This window comes from Bombina bombina, chromosome 6 (assembly GCF_027579735.1).
Source record: "Bombina bombina isolate aBomBom1 chromosome 6, aBomBom1.pri, whole genome shotgun sequence".
NCBI classification, from domain to species: Eukaryota; Metazoa; Chordata; class Amphibia; order Anura; family Bombinatoridae; genus Bombina; species Bombina bombina.
In genome coordinates this window covers 890,041,417-890,059,486 of record NC_069504.1, presented here as the reverse complement: position 1 = coordinate 890,059,486, position 18,070 = coordinate 890,041,417, and the positions used below count along the sequence as shown (strand labels likewise).

The 18,070-nt window shown below is 37.0% G+C and overlaps 1 protein-coding gene across 1 annotated transcript; it reads left to right on the top strand.

The window, feature by feature from the left end:
- Positions 1-3,333: 3,333 nt before the first annotated feature.
- On the top strand, positions 3,334-17,892 carry YBX2 (Y-box binding protein 2). The gene is made up of 10 exons (XM_053718444.1): positions 3,334-3,698; positions 4,267-4,330; positions 6,649-6,682; positions 7,435-7,524; positions 7,598-7,885; positions 13,071-13,183; positions 15,719-15,887; positions 15,961-16,071; positions 17,242-17,314; positions 17,693-17,892. The coding sequence occupies exons 1-9, from the start codon at positions 3,584-3,586 to the stop codon at positions 17,284-17,286; spliced, it is 1,029 nt and encodes a 342-aa protein (XP_053574419.1). The 5' UTR covers positions 3,334-3,583; the 3' UTR covers positions 17,287-17,314; positions 17,693-17,892.
- Positions 17,893-18,070: the final 178 nt, after the last annotated feature.

Below are 18,070 nucleotides of genomic sequence, written 5' to 3'. Positions count from 1 at the left end.
TTTTGTATAAAGCACAATTATTCCAATTCCTTATTTTATATGTTTCGCACTTTTTTATCACCCCACTTCTTGGCTATTCGTTAAACTGAATTGTGGGTGTGGTGAGGGGTGTATTTATAGGCATTTTGAGGTTTGGGAAACTTTGCCCCTCCTGGTAGGAATGTATATCCCATACGTCACTAGCTCATGGACTCTTGCTAATATGAAAGAAATGAATTTATCAGGTAAGTTCTTACATAAATTATGTTTTTTTCTTTTTTTCTCATCATCTGTCTTCTGAAAATGAATACATAAGATTATGGGTTATAGTATACCAAATATTGTTAGAAAAGAGGAGATATAACTGTCGACACGAATGGACTTAACCCTAACTTATTTACAGTCATATGATAATACTATGAGGATAATAGTAAAATATCTCAAAGATATACAGATAATATTGTATGGTTAACTACAAGGTAAAAGTGTATTATTGGCTATTGATTTATTTATGGTTTCTGTCTGTACTCATGTTGTAATTTATCTTTCGAAAACCAATAAAAAGAAAGTTAAAAAAAAATAAAATAAAAACAAAATCAATATACCGTATTTTCCGGTGTATAAGACGACTGGGCGTATACGACGACCCCCTACTTTTCCTGTTAAAAATATAGGGTTTGTGCTATACTCGCCGTATAAGACTACCCCCTTACCCCCTCAATGAATGCAGCAAGCACACCAACTAGATGTAACACATTCACAGTAAGGATAGTACCTCCTAATGTCAAGGCATAGATATCATTAACCGGATCATGAGGGAAGGGTGTATCACACTGACTAGTATCATAATATGAAATGTATAGTTCAAATGTTGTAACTAGACTGCAATGTTTGGTAAGCCCAAGGTAATACAATAACCAGCTCTTAAATATGCGCAATATATATGAATAGCAACCTGCTCACCGTATGTTGATTCATACATTCAGGATTAGTTGCAAGGTCCGTGAGACAGCCGCGTCTGTAGAGGAGAATTTCCTGAGAGCGGTAACAGGAGAAGCGTGTTCGGCCACAGCTGATGACGTAGCCAGGTAGAGAAGGCGTCTCACTGAGAAGACGGAGCAAAGTGCTGACAAGCACTTCAGTCTGCAAGACAGCTGCAGCAGGAGGAGCTGAGAGGATGGAGAAGCCGGATTGGCGATAGGTAACACTCCCACAAGTGCAGGAGGAAAATTAATCCAGCGAGGAATGCTGGTAACAGGGAACTTAAATAAGGCAACGGGACAACCACAAATAAAGGGCCAGTAACAAAAATAAAAGGTAGATAGGACCTGACAGCACCCGCCCAGTGCCCGCCTCTGTTTCAGTGGAGCCTGTACTCTGTAATAATAAGGCTTATAAAACGACACCCAGCGTATAAGATGACCCTCGACTTTTGAGAAGATTTTCAAGAGTTAAAAAGTCGTCTTATACTCCGGAAAATATGGTATTTATAAAAATATCTCATCACTAAAATCATCTTTACAACTAACATTACATTTTGCTTGTTTATCTGATCAAAATATTTATTGCTTTTAGAGCTAATGACTTGTATTGTGCTTAATTATGTTTTCAGGTTTGCATTTATTCTAACTTAAAAGGACACTGAACCCACATTTTTCTTTCATAATTCAGACACAGCATGAAATTTTAAGCAACTTTCTAATTTACTCATATTATCAATTTTTCTTCGTTCTCTTGCTATCTTTATTTTAAAAGCAGGAATGTAAATCTTAGAAGCCAGCCCATTTTAGATTCAGCACCATGGATAGCGCTTGCTTACATTTACCCACCAATAAGCAAGCATAACCAAGGTTCTCAACCAAAAATAGGCCTGCTCATATGCATCACATTCCTGCTTTTTAAATAAAGATAGCAAGAGAACGAAGAAAAATTGATAATAGGAGTAAATTAGAAAGTTTCTTAAAATGGCATGTTCTATCTGAATCATGAAAGAAAAAAAAATGGGTTTAGTGTCCCTTTAACTATAAATATTGCAATAATTGTATTAATTATATAGCTATTATATACTTGAATTTTCAATGGTGATATATGTTTGCAAATATGTAATGCCATTATGTGTGTATGTACAAAAAATAAAATTTTACATAAAAAAACACGACGTCCTAATGTTTAAAATTAAACAGGCAATTTGATGAGTGTAGGGTCAATGACTATATAGTGGGGAACGTACATTGACTGGATGGATTTAGGTGCTACGATGGCAGACCAAAAATTTAAATATATTTTATTCAGATTGTGTGATGCCACAAGCCACGCCCCCAACATTCCCATTTAAGCCATGTCTAGGAATCGGCTTAGCAAAAGGTGCCAACCCTAGGGTTTCCAGGTGTTCAGTATTCAACAGGACAGTCCAGTATTTTAGCAGGCTGTCCAATAAAATGTTCACAAAAGACTAGACACTTAAAGGGACATGACACCCACATTTTTTCTTTCATGATTTAGAAAGAGAATGCAATTTTAAACATCTTTCTAATTTACTTATATTATCTAATTTGTTTTATTCTCTTGATATTCTTTGCTGAAAAGCATATCTAGATATGCTCAGTAGCTGCTGATTGGTTGCTGCACATAGAAGCCTCGTGTGATTGGCTCACCATGTACTTTGCTTTTTCTTCAACTAAGGATATATAAAAAAGGAAGCAAAATAAATAATAGATGTAAATTGTAATGTTGTTTAAATTTATATTCTCTATCTGAATCATGAAAGAAAGATTTTGGGTTTAGTGGCCCTTTAAATATCCCTTTTTAGGTCCCAGTGTGTTAGATAAATATAAAAGGCATCCTATGTCTTAACACATTAAAAATATGGAGCATAAAGAAGTGAGGGGCAGTTAAGGGGCTCAAATTGCTTCCAAAAAGGTAAAATTATTGATTTGTATGTTACTGGCAGCCAAGGGGTATAATGACTGCTGAACTGTGAAAACTATACATGGTGGGTTAAATAGATGCAGCTGATGTAGAGCTTTTGGATGAGGCATTGTGATCCCACTTACCATTCTACCAGGTTACCAGCAGACTGTCCAGTATTTTTGTTGAGGACACCTGGCAACCCTAGTAATGAGTGATATAAAAATAACTAGACTATGTCAATGAGGGGTGACAATTAAATTGAATTAGAGGCACTAAAGCGATTGGAAAAAAATATATAGTGTACAGGAAAGGGGTGCCATCTTCTATTCAGTCTTCTTTCTATTAGTAGGCATCATCTGCGTCATTAGAAATACCATACTATATCCATCCCGAAGCTGTCGCGTGCCCACTGCCTCGAGAGAGGCAGTTTAATTCGTTTTTCATTCATACTTCCCGCCAAGTATAACTTCAGCAAATAGTTATATAGAGGGAGTGGGCGCTTAGAAATATTCGACCAATTATAATACGTGCAACCTGACTGATAGCAGATTTCGCTAATGATAATCGACTAGGGCGTGTTCCACCAGGTATATAACGAAGGCGTGACCATCAAGGCCGGGCTCTCGGTCACAGGTGGGGGGGAGGGGTTAAAACCGGACAGTGTAAGACACCGAAAACCGTCACCCCGAGGAGGATGAGCGAAACAGAGATAGAACCCCAAGTAACTGAACCGGCAACTGAAGCAGAGCCGGTGATTGACTCTCAGAAACCTGAAGTTACCCGCAGTCAAACGGGCAAGAAAGTCTTAGGTGAGCTTCTTCATTAGCATAAGAGTCGCTTGTACTACGCTACTAGGCAAACTATGTTGCGTGGTGTATTAGCTGATGTATGTGTTATTGAATGTTCCTCGTGATGGTGAATTAAACCTTATTAGACCGCTGTTTAAGTTTTTACCCTCTTTCCTAGCTTTGTTTGCTGGGTACCTTTTCCTTGAAATGTTCTGTTTCCCTAACCTTATATCCATGTATATGCCCCAGTCTCTCATCCTTTCTTTAAAACGCACTAAAGTTTCCATATTTACTCCGGTGTTGTCGTTCCAATATGACCTTATAAACTGTAGAGGTTATATTTCTGGGGTGAGACTTTCCAAATCATTGCCCTTTGCACCATCATGTGAGTTGCTAGAGTAGCAGCATGCTGCTTCCTGATTAAAAAGTGCACACTTGTTTTCAATGTAGCAAAGTAAAACCCGGGCCAGCCCTATTGTAAACACAGTATGTAACAACTGAAGCCAGGTTCGTACAATCATTATAGTAATATGTGAGTCACCTGGGGAGTTGATAAATTGAGTGTTTAAAATCCACTTTCTTTTTTTAGCCACTCAAGTACAAGGAACTGTGAAGTGGTTCAATGTTAGGAATGGTTATGGCTTTATCAACCGGTAAGTATGTGCTGTTTCAGAACCACTTGATAAAGGTAGGTTTGTCAATTTTTATCCATGTCATTAGAACAATTTGCAGTGTGGTATAAATTTATAATCTATCTAGGTGGATTTGGTTTAAATCAAATTTAAATTGCTAGGTAGTAAGACTTTTATAAATCTATAAAAAGCATTGTTTTTGTTAGATCCCCCCCCAGTTATTTCAGACCATTACTGATTTGGTTATTTATCATTAGATATGCATAGATCATTGAAGTTAATGCAATTATTTGTAGGTGATCCATCTCCAGTTTAATTAAGCAATCGTTTGTCAACTTCTCACCTGTACTTTATTGGGAGAATAAAAATTTAAATAGTTTTAGTTAAAGGGATACTAAACACCATTTTTTTTTTTTTTTTTTTTTTTTTATGATTTTGATAGAGCATGCAACTTTCTAATTTACTCCTGATACATGCCTTTGTTCTCTTGCTATCTTTATTTAAAAAGCAGGAATGTAAATCTAAGGAGCTAGCCCATTTTAGGTTAAGCACCCTGGCTATCCCTTGCTTTATTGGTGGCTACTGATAAACCACCAATAAGCCAGAGTAAACCAGGTTCTGAACCAAAAATGGGCCAGGTCCTAAGCTTTACATTCCTGCTTTTTTAAATAAAGATGGCAAGAGAACCAAGAATTGATAATGTAGTAAATTAGAAAGTTGCTTAATTGCATGCTCTGAGTCATGAAAGAAAACTGGTTAGTGTCCCTTTAACTAAAACACTTAAAGTGAAGGTAAACTTTGCTGAATGAGAGCCCGTTTTTTAAAAATACTATTAAAAACAGGGGCACTTTCATTCATCAAAGTTTACAAAGCAGCCGTTTTTGATAAAAACTTTCCTTTGTTGTTTTCACAGCCAGAGCAGCTATCCCCTCTTCACCTCTTCACACGTCAGCAATGACTGACTAATCCGGCTTCCTCCAATCACAGCTTTCCCCCCAGGGTGGTCATTGCCTGAGGCCATGCTGTGATTAGAGGAAGCCAGTTTAGTCATTGCTGACGTGTGAAGAGAGGATATCCAGGAGGGGGAAGCTGCTCTGCCTGTGAAAAGAAAAGTGTTTTTTTTTTTGTTTTTTTTTTAAATCAAAACGGCTGCTTTGTAAACTTTGATGAATGAAAGTGCGCCTGTTTTTAATAGTAGTTTTAAAAAACGGCTTTCATTAACCAAAGTTTACCTTCACTTTAAGTCCTTGTGCAGATCTATTCCACTCCAAACAATCTTTCAGTGAGATTCTTGAAACTTAATATTGGTGGTTTCTGTGTACATAGATTTGCAGGGGAGCAATAGCATTAAAGGGACAGTAAAGGCAACATTAAACTTTCATGATTCAGAAAACATAACATTTTTTTTTAAATTTTCTTTTATCTAATTTGCTTAGTTTTCTTATCAATTGTTGAAAAGCCTGCATAGGCTTTTCACGGTCTCACCCAATGTATTCAACTAGGCCCTAGTAGAGCATGGCTCTCAAACAAAGGATTCCAAGAGAATGATGTGAATCTGGAAATTGTATGCTTTTCTGAAACCCAAAAGTTCTTGATTGTCCTTTAAGGTTTCTATCAACTCTGTATGTTAAAGGACACTGAACCTATATTTTTTTCTTTCGTGATTCAGATAGAGCATGCAATTTTAAACAACTTTCTAATTTACTCTTAATTTTTCTTCTCTTGCTTTCTTTATTTGAAAGAAGGCATCTAAGCTATTGTGGTTCAGAACCATGGAAAGCACTTGTTTGTTGGTAGGTGAATTTACCCACCAATCGGCAAGAACACCAGTGCGTTCACCAAAAATGGGCTGGCATCTAAACTTACATTCTTGCATTTCAAATAAAGATACCAAGAGAATGAAAAGAATTTGATAATATGAGTAAATTGGAACGTTGCTTCAAATTGCATGCTCTATCTAGATCACGATAGAAAAAATTTGGGTTCAGTGTCCATTTAATTTTATAACATTTTGCTGTGAGGGGGCATGTTTTTTTTTTTTTTTTCTGCAGACTCAAATTTAGTTTTGAGTACTACAAAACCAATGGGATATCTTCAAGAAAGGAAAATAGTCTAAAATCTGATAGAAACCTTTGGGAGAGCATGACATTGTAAATGGATTAATTTAACTAATTTACCACAAAAAGGACATGCATGAATATACAGCATCTTGCTATGATTAAAAACAAATAATTTTTCAGGATGAATAACCTTTTTGGATTATAATAAATTTTAAATATAAACTATCAGATTTTTTTTTTTTATTTTTTTTTTTCTCAAAGCATTTTATTTTTTTGTAGGAATGACACAAAGGAAGATGTCTTTGTCCATCAGGTGATTAATGGTCTAAGTGTCTTAATTTTTGCATTAAAAGTGACTGTAAATATCTAAAGTTCATTAGGATAAAATAGTGCCTGTCATTAAACTTTAGTTGACGCTATAAGATGGGTATTGCCGATCAATCTGTCATGTTCAACGATAGTGATGAAATGGCTTACACTTCATAAAGTTTAAATTGCGGCTCTTTGCTTGAAATGCTCTTCCTGTATCTTTAAAGGGACAGGAAGCACTTTATGCTAGACATTTCTGTTTTGCTGCTATAGAATAACATTATCAGCCAATGGTCGTTCAATACATTATTTTGAGCTTATAAGCTAAAAAGGCATTATGAAATAAGTAGATTTCATGCACATCCCTTTATGGGTTGCTGCAATTTTGGAACATGTTACACTGCAGGTATCTGAAGAATGGCTGCACATATGCAAACACATCAGTGCTGGAATATAGTGAGACTAACAGGGAGGTGGGGAATAACCTCAATACTATGCTTATAGAATGTATTTAGTGTAGTGTTTGTTTGTTTTGTTTTTTGCTTTTTTTTTCTAGCAGAGTAGCGTTGAGAAGGCCACAGGGTGCATTTCTATTTGAGCATTAGATACAACTAAAGTTTTCAGGGCTAAATGGCATAAAAAGGGGCAAATGTAACTATAAATAATGTAACATTTTATGTAGCAATATCAAGGTTTTAAAATTGGTTGCTCCTGGTGTTTGCAACAATTTAGTAACTATTAACTATCCCGTGACAGACTGCCATTAAGAGGAACAATCCAAGAAAGTTTTTGCGCAGTGTTGGAGATGGAGAGACAGTCGAATTTGATGTTGTAGAGGGGGAGAAGGTGAGATCAGCTTAATTGTTTTGGAAAATTGCTTTTATGTGAGTTTAAACAACTTTTTTTTTTTTTTTATTAGGGTGCAGAGGCTGCTAATGTGACTGGCCCTGGTGGTGTGCCAGTAAAAGGAAGCAGATTTGCCCCCAACAGACGTAGGTTTCGTAGGCGGTTCTACAGACCACGAGGGGAGCTTGCAGGGGAATCTGGAGGAGAAACGGGTGGAACAGAACAGGTGAGCGAAGGCGAGAGAGCTGATGATGGCACTCCCCAGCAGAGACCACAGCGCAGACGGCCACCTCCTTTCTTCTACAGGCGACGGTTTCCAAGAGGACCTAGACAGCCTGTGCAGCAGGACCAAGCAACAGATGTATGTAATCTTTAATTTTAGATGCTACTATTTTTGAAGTGTGGCTTTATATTTACCCCAAATTGAAGATTGTTTAGAACACAGATCTGCATGAATATTGAAAACTGCATGGATTTCATTTTTGATTGGCTAAACTACCTGGCTATGCTGTTCGTTTTTTTAATTTATAGTTTACTCACCATAAATGGCCTTTGCTATGAGAAACTTTTTTTAAAATAAACTATGGCAGTACCTCTAAGACAGTTAAGCACAGTTAGATTTGAATGCTAGTACATCTGTTTAATGTTTCTTTAACAAACCATGCCCTCTGCATTTTTAACTTTTGCTTACAAAGCCATATAATGGCTTTGTAAGCAAACCTAGGATACAACATAGTTGCACTCAGTTTATGGAGACAAACTTTCTTCAGTATTTCAGATACTTATACAATTAAATTACATTCCAGCTAATATTTCATTTTGATTAAGGGATAGTCTACACTAGAATTTTATCTAAGATAGATAATCCCTTTATTACCCATTCCCTAGTTTTGCATAACCAACTTATATAATTACTTTTTACCTCTGATTACCTTGTATCTAAGCCTCTGCAAACTGCCCCCTTTCAGTTCTTTTGACAGACATCCATTTTAGCCAATCAGCGCTGGCTTACTGGAACTCCACATGCGTGAGCAGTGTTATCTGACACACGAACACCCTCTAGTGGTGAAACTGTCAATGTCCTGAGAAGAGGCGGCCTTCAGGGGCTTAGAAATTAGCATATGAACCTCCTAGGTTTAGCTTTGCTCTAAGAATGCCAAGAGAACAAAGCAAAATTGGTGATAATGTAATTTTAAACGATTTTCCAATTTACTTTATCTGTCTGAATCATGAGTTTAATTTGGAGTAGACTGCCCATTTAAACACAATTGGGGAGACTATATAACCTAAAACATGTAATCTTGGTAGCCTAATACTCAGCACTAGGTTGCCTTAAAGGTACATGAAACCCAAAACTTCTTTCATGATTCAGAGAATTCAATTTTAAACAACTTTCTAATTTACTTCTATTTAATCTGTTCCATTCTCTTGGTATCATTTGTTAAAGGAGCAGCAATGCACTACTAGTTTCTAACTGAACACATGTGTGTATGTGTATATATTAATATATTACACGCACGTGCCCACCAATCAATGGCTTACAACCTAGGTTCTCTGCTGCTCATGAACTTGCCTAGATAAACCCTTCAGCAAATAGAAGAAAGCAAATTAAATAGTAGTAAATTGGAAAGTTTAAAATTGCATTCTCTATCTGAATCATGAGATGACTTTTGGGTTTCATGTACTGTACCTTTAAGGTCACGCCTATGCATTTATAGGCAAGAAGAGAAATGTGAATTGCATAATCTAAAATGTAAAACAAGACAATGCAAAAATGTCTGAATTTCAAATTGGCAATTTATTGTTTTTCCAATATTTCTCCCCCTGCATCATGTGACAGCTATCGGCCAATCCCAAAATGCATATACATATATTGTGTAAATTCTTGCCCATGCTCAGAAGCTGCCACATGAGGATTTCTAGGCAAATTACAACAAATCCATTTTACATTTAAAGTGGCACACTAGAGTTTACATTGCAAAAATGTTTTGTAAATTTATATAGCCTATCTGGGTGTGTTTTTGTGCTGATTTTCAGACTCCTAACCAAGCCCCATAGTTTGAGGTATACTGACTTCAGACTGCTGTTTGTCTAATTGGTCTTTTCATATGCAGGGGAGGTGGGATGTTCTGCTATCAGCCCCTTTCAGTGGGTGTCCCAGGCTTATCTCATTAACAGTGTTTAAATTGGGATCTAAGTTTAAAATGTTTACACTGGATTTTTATAGTAGTGCTTATTAGTTAAATAAAAACTGGTGTATACTGCCCCTTTAAAGGGACACTAAACACCTGCTGCAAATTCTTCTGCTGTCTAACATAAATATAATTAATATCTAGTAATCAAGGATGTGTATGCACTCTGGGCAGTTTACCCCCCAGTATTGTTCAAAATGTTGTCAGACTGCTGATACTGCTCTCAATGCTATGTTTGCAGCTATATTGTAACGCACGTTTTACTCAGACACAGCAGTCATGTGATGCACATACTCTTATTTACCCAGTTTAGAGGAGGATTATCAGAACACTCGCTCACTGTGGAGCTGTGCGAGTGCTACATTAGCTGTATATATTATATTTATCTTATGTGCCTCATAAAAAAATTCAGTTTGTGAAGACATTATAATAAAAGCACTGCCACTTTTTTTGCATTATAAATACATCTGCACTATTTTCTGCAGCGCAGCTCCAGGAATGCAGTCACACCTCCGTGAATGGTTGTAAATTATCTTAGCATACTACAGAGGGCTAGAAGGGGAGGGGGCATGTTCGTTGGAAGATAGCAGCTCTGATGAACTAGTGAATAACTAATATATGCACTGTTAGTTTTTCAGCTGCTAGTTACAACGGAACATGCCTCCTCCCCCTCAAGGAATGCATATCTCCGTGAACAGTTTGATTTCTCATAGCAAACTACGAGAGGGAGGGGGCGGAGGCATGTCCCGTTGTAACTAACAGCTGAAAAAATTTACACTGCATACATTAGTTATTCACTTATTCATCAGAGCTGCTATCTCCCCCTCTGTAGTATGCTAAGATAATTTACAACCGTTCACGGAGGTGTGACTGCATTCCTGGAGCTGTGCTGCTGACAATGGTGCAGATGTATTTATAATGCAAAAAAGTGGCAGTGCTTTGATTATAATGCCTTCACAAACTGAATGTTTTTTTTTTTTTTTTATGAGCACATAAGAGATAGGTATATATGAGATAATGTAGCACTCGCACAGCTCCACAGTGAGCGAGTGTTCTGATAATCCTATGACTTGATTAATAAAAGTATATGCCATGTTCATCACATGACTGCTGTGCCTGTGTGGCAATATGGCGACATACATAGTTTTACCAAGTGCTGGCAGCAGTTTGATTGAAGACACTCTAATTGAACTGTTTGAGGTAAACTGACTCAAGAATAAAGATTCATGCGTAGTGTTATTATTAATCAGTATAAGTTTAAATTATTTTTTTGAAGGTGTTATAGGTCCCTTTAAGTAACCCTGCGTTGAGATGGGCAAAAATTACAAAAAGCTTTAGTAGATCTAGGGCTATAAAGTTGCAATCTTTTTTGTAAGCACAGATAAATGCAGCTGTTAGTACATATTTGGAAGTGATGTATCTAAGCACCTGACAGCTCCCTGATCACATGACTTTATTTATGATCTATTGACTTGCCTGCACTAGCAGTCTCCTGTTGTGAAAATCAAATAAACATGTGATTAATAGGCGTCTATAGTGGCTTAGAAACAGGCAGAAATGTAGAGCTTTAAGTGTTATAAAGTATATTAATATATCAATGTTGGTTGTGCAAAACCTGGGAATGGGTAGTAAAGGCATTATCTATCTTAAGCTATTAGTATAGACTGTCCCTTTAAAGGATCAATAAATGCAGTAGAATTGCACAATTAACAAGTACATAAATACAAGGCAATACCACCTACTCAATTTGATAATGGACGCAATTTAAGTGCCTTAGAACTGCACCCTCTTCCTGAAAGTTTATTTTGACTTTAGTGTCCCTTTAAGAACTTTTCAGACTAGACAGGCTGATATGCAACATTGCACAACCAACCTGGCTTATGGCCCCTAAAAGTAGATTTATTTACACTAGGCAGCCTAGAACATTTTAAACAAATAAAAAGGTTTATTTTTATAATAGGGAATAGATGTTTAGCAATTTAAATGCATAATTAAAACTGGAAAAGCGTACAGATGAATTTTTCACCGAACAGTTAAAGGGACAGTATACTGTAAAATTGTTTTTCCATTAATGTATTTTAAATTACTTGTTATACCACCTGCAGAGTATAAAATATTTGAGAAATTGCATTTTAGGATTTATTTGTGTATATGAAGTAGCTGGTTTTGTGCTTTTCAAACCACAGCCTATTACAAGGGGTTGAACATATGGTATCGGATCTCATTATGTTATAACTTTGTGTAAACAGACTTGCTTCCTTATCTTATAATTGTCTGGTAAAGCAAAAATGCATAGAGAGAACAATGGAAAATTATCATTTTATTACTTAACTATCCTGCATCCCACTGAGAGTGTAACTTCTTCTGCTGACTGTTTGCTTAGGCTTGTCAATAGCATATACTCAAGTATCAAAACTTTCAGTATAGGTTGGGAAACCACAAGCTAAATCGGCTATTTCAAATGCTGAAATAGGAGTAAAGGAGCCATTTGCAACCAATTTAATACTCTAGCAGGTAAAAAGGATCATTGGGAAAAATTTAAAGGGGAGAGTTTTGGGGTGAACTGTCCCTTTAACTCTAGTTACTAATAGCACAATGTAATCAAGGAGTGAATCCCTACACTGACACCCAACAATAGCTTAAAGGGACACTGAAACAAATTTTTTTCTTTTGATTCCGATAGAGCATGCAATTTTAAGCTACTTTCTAATTGACACCTTTATCAAATGTTCTTCATTCTCTTGGTATCTTTATTTGAAAAGTAAGAATGTAAGTTTAAATGCCGGCCCATTTTTGGTGAACATTCTGGGTTGTCCTTGCTGATTGGTGGAAAAATTCATCCACCAATAAACAAGTGCTTTCCAGGGTTCTGGGCTTTCTTTTTCAAATAAAGATAGCAAGAGAACAGAGAAATTGATAATAAGAGTAAATTAGAAAGTTGCTTAAAAGTGCATGCTCTAACTGAATCACAAAATAAACAAATTGGGTTCAGTATCCCTTTAACATGCCATGAACAGACATAAGTAATTATGGGTTAAATCACCAGTGCATACTAAACTTGTATACACAGCTCTAACACTTCTTGACCTAGAACAAGCAAGGTCCAAGTCATTCCTGCTCAAAGATGTAAGTTTAATTTTCTTTTCTAAAATGACTGTTCCTGTACGGAGAACACTGTTGTATTGAAATGTCAATGTCTCCAAGTAAAGCATAGGCTGTTAGCTAGTGAGCATTTAGTCCCTAGTTTATGAAAGCCCTACCTGCTTTTGCATTCTTGATACCATCTGTTTGTAGCAGTGACTTTTGTACATTAGTATGTAGAATATTGTAAATCTTAAATTGTTCTAATTTTAGGGAACGGCTCAAGCTGTACCCAAAGATCCTGCAGCTCCAGTAAATGATGATCCTGCTGGGGCAGAGAACCAGCAACGACCTCCCCCTCGCAGATTCCGTCCCAGATTCCGCAGGTTTGTTCTACCAGGAATAGGGATGTTGGTATCATAGTAAACAAACGCATGCATGCTTTTTAATCTATAGAATCTAGTTTTCTAGATTATCAACCCTAGACTACTTTCACCCCCCCCCCGCTAAGGTGTTAAACACTGAGTACTGAGCAGTATTTCTAAGAGCACTGCTGGTCCTGAGCGGAAAACTCTGCTGATCGCATGACTCGGATGCATTTTCCACTCGGGATAAAGAGTGCTCTGAGACTTCCAAGCAGTATTTCTGCATTTTCGCCTTAGTGGGTGTTAAACGCAGTCTAGGATCAATTCTGGAATAGAGTATGGTGTGTGTTTTTTTTTTTTTTTTTTTTTTTTTTTAACTTAGCCTCTAGCTTTATGGATCACAGAGCCCTCCAAAACATAATGGTAAAACAGTTAATGTCCTAGACGTGGGGAGGAAACAAAATGTATCAAATTTAACTAGTTCATGGCCTTTACAATGACAACTTGCTATTACAGATCAGTATATGCAGTATCTCCATATGCTTGTATCACTTAAACAAACCTGTAAAGACCATATACAATATTTAAAAGTTCCCTTTTACTCAATAATAGACAGAAATTTTAGCTACAGTATGTGTATTGCTGCCTTAGTGTGGTTATCGGGTCCATCAGGCTTCACCTGTAAAATGTAGGTTAATGTGAAATTATGCACTAGTGCCCCATTTAAACTTTAAATGCTACAGCATTATACCCTTTACTTTAGCTGCCTGCCAACATACCCAGTCTACACCTACAAGCAACTAAATGGCAGCCCCTGCTACATTAGACACTTCTACTTGAACTGTATTATCCCACTATTCTCCACCCCAATAGACAAAACTTTTTCTAGCTGGGCAGACACTTAAAGGGACATAATACTTGTATGCTAAATCACTTGAAACTGATGCAGCATAGCTGTAAAAAAAAAGCTAACAAAATATCACCTGAGCATCTCTATGTAAAGATATTTTACCTCACAATCTTCTCTGCTCAGCAGAGTAAGTCCTGTGTAAAGTTAATTCAGCTGCAGGTAAAAAATGAAGAAATTAACTACAGCCATTCAGCATCAACAGTGCTGAGGTCATTAACTCTTTACTGTGATCTCATGAGATTTCATAGTAAACTTCCTTAAACTGAATAGGGAAACAAAATGAGTGCATGAGGCTCACTCCCTTATCTGTCCTGGCACACATACTGATTTGCTGCTTAAAGACCTTAACAATGGGATGTGAATACTTGGGACATCTTGAGGTAAAATATCTTTCTTTACATTGAGATGTTCAGGTGATAATTTCTATTCGGCTTTACAGCTATGCTGAATCACTTTCAAGCGTCTCACCAATTGGGTATCATGGCCCTTTAAGTAGTTGTGAAACTGAAGTTTACAACTTTGTCAATTAACCCCTTCAGGACCAGAAATTTTAGAAGATGAACTTGGCAAAATACTCTATGGTACTTGGCCATCACTACATTTAACTTTTTTTTTTTTTTTTTTTTTTTTTCCTTACTATATCAAGTCCCTCAACCCAAGGTATTGATCTAGGGCCATTTTGGTATATCATGCTAGTTTTGCTGGCAAATGCAATCCTTTTTTAAAAGTTTTTTTTTTTTTTTGGTTAAACTTTGTGTTTGTGCAGTCATAAAACAAATGGTTGTAAAAGCTTTTCAGGGGTCCTAACTAAGACGTGTGGCTTTGCTATTGCTTTTTGGTAATTAGAAGGTTGCTAATTACAGGTGCACACCACACTACTAATCCCGGCAGTGAAGTGTTAATTGTATCTTGTAAGGTTAATTTTAGCTGTAGTATGGATTACCCTCCCATCTGACCCCTACCTCACCCCCAACATCTTAGGTACTGGTATTCTGCCAGTATGAAGTTTTAGATCATGTCACAATGGTCTCTGCCATCTTAGTTACTGGCAGCTATTTGTCACTAACCAGTTTTATAAAATTAATTTTTCCATGGTGTGAGATCCCTTCTTCACTAGGCAAATGACCCTGTAGCATAGTACTTATGTCCTAATGGCTTAAGGGGTTAAACTCCTGTGATTTTTAGGTATGCGTGATGCAGCATGTTCTGAAACTAAATTTACAATTAAAGGGACATAAAGTTGGGATAGACAAAATATATGTACTTTAATTAAGTTGCCTGCTAATTTATACTGCAGTGCCTCACAATTGATCTTAGTTTCTAAAATGTAAAGCCCTAACTTGCCCCACACATTTCCTTCTATGGCTGTATCTATTATTTTGGTAGAAAGAAAAATGCAAAGGGATTGTTTGCTGGAGCATGCCTAAAAGCTATGAACTCTGTATTAAAATAAAATTCCTGTATCTAAAACACTGATGAGGGAAATGGCTTTGGCTTCTCCAGGCAGTTTAACTATAATTTTGCTTATTTTTGAAAATTATTTTAAAATACTTGCCAGCAATTTAACTATTTTTATGCAAACTATTTGGCTTTTTTGATATGCACAGATCTCAACCTGTTTTGTCCCTTTAACATGTTCTCTACAGACCTTTCAGACCTCGACCCCCACCCCAACAGACTGTTGAAGGGGGTGATAATGAAACAAAACCTGCCACAGAGGGGGATGTCCGCCCAGAGCCACAGCGTCAACGGAACCGTCCATATTTCCAGCGTCGAAGGCGGCAAGGGGTGCCCACAGGGCAAGTGGCAGCCCAGGTGAGTAACTAGAGATGTGGATTTTTTTTTTAATTGGTATACTAGATAGTAACTTTCCAAATATATTCTTTAGGGAGATGGTAAAGACCAAGCAGTGCCCCCACAAAGCACTCCTATTGAAGATGGCACTGCCAAAGAAACTACAAATGAGACACCTGCAGACACTGTTGGGGCACCTATTCAAGTAAGCAATCTGTTAAACATTTATATTGATGGTAAACTGTATAAAATATAAATCACTAGGGGCCCTGAAATAAGGTGCTAGACACTCAATATTAGATGAAAACCCAGCTGATTTAAGAACTGAATGAGGGTCAGGGTCATTCAGCAGCATTGTAAATATCCCAAACAGCATGGCTGTTAAGACCACTTAAATCAAAATTTTTGCTAGTTTAAAAATATCAAAATTTAGAAGCCAATGAATTAAATCTTTGAATACTCAAATATTTACAATATACATGTATTGGCAAAAAAAGATTCTAGTAAGTTATCACTATGTTAAAGTGAATGTAAATTTTGATGCTAAAGTGTCCGTTTTTTAAAAATTCGATTAAAAACAGGGGCACTTTAATTCATCAATTTATTTCACTCCTATTGTGAAAAAAATACTTACCTTTTTCTAATCTCGACAGCTGCTCCATCTTCCTCCACATGTCGCAAAGCCTCTTCCTGGGTCTAAAATGAGGAATCCGGCTTCCTCCAACCATAGCATTGAATCAAACACAGATTCCCCTGGGGGGAAGCTGTGATTGGAGGATGACCCATCTCTGACATCAGAAATGGCTTGCGACGACCAGAGGAAGCTGGAGCAGCTTTAAAGTTTAAAAGGTTGTTTTTTTTTTTTTTTTTTTGTTTTTAACAGGAATGAAATTTAAATTGATGAATTAAAGTGCCCCTGTTAATCAAATTTTTAAAAACCGGGCACTTTAGCATCAAATTTTACATTCACTTTAAACATTTTTTTTTTCTGTGCTTGTGAAGCATAGTTGAATATTCTCAGTGCCAGCATTTGAAATACTCCAGCTGCTCAGAGGGCCAGTGTGGGCATGTCTCATGTCGGCAATTTAACAAATTAAGTCATTATCGGATACAAGCACATTGGGTGCTGTTCAAAATGCTGGTGCACACTCAAATACACTTGAAACAGCTATAGCTTTTATTAGAAACATTTTTGTGTATGTGTATTCTATCAAACATGCTTTATTTAAAAACTGACATGCTTCCATGTTTCCCAATTGTGCTGCAACATGCATTACTAAACCTCTTGTGACGGGGGGTGGGGTGCGCTATAGATGCCTTAGGCTGCAAAAACACTAAATGATGCCAGCATGTTAAAGCTTTTCTATTATCTTAGATACCTGCACCAGAGCCAGTGAATGAAGCTGCCACTACTGAGTGACTCTAAAACATCAGTCATGGAAGATGAGGTATGTCATTCAGTCTGTATAGAAGGTAGAACAATTGCAAAAGTTCACTCTGGTCCCATTTCATGCTTTATATTTAGTCTGCCCATCTGCTAGACTCGTGTCCTCAAGGTTATTCCCCACACTCTGTAGGTTATTCCCAGCTCTGTCCTGCCCCCACGTGAGTAGGCTGGAAATAGCCACCTGAAAGGTCAGACTGTTTCACATCTGTGCTGCCACTGAAATAGTGAGGAAGCCCCAGCAATTTATTCACATCTTCTGATTAGATTCATGTTTATAGTATTCATCCATAAAGCTTCCACAACCTCTTGCTTTTATCCTGAAGCCTCTTACAATTTTAGAATCTACTTGATTACTGACTTTAATCTTTCTCTTCTGTAGGTGTCATCGCAAGATCGTCCATCTTATAGCTGCCCATGGTCCTCTAACACTATTATGGGGTATAGAGAAATCACTTTATAAAAGGGTGTGTCCACCACCTATCACTGTGTGCTTTGGTGGGACTGATGGGACTGTGTGTTTAGGGTGTTATTTCTGTTCATTATGTTTTGGAATGGTGCAGCAGTAAAGATGGAACAGCAGCTTTGTGTCTTGTGTGTTTTTAAAACTACTCCATTTTACAAGGCTGGGGTTTAGTTTGTCTGAACATAATTTCTTGAGGCAGTTGCCTTAACTTCTCAATGTATGAACTCTTTCAGAGAAGCAACTTAAGGCAAAACAGCTTTACCACCTCCTGTCCTATATCTTAACTGCAGACTA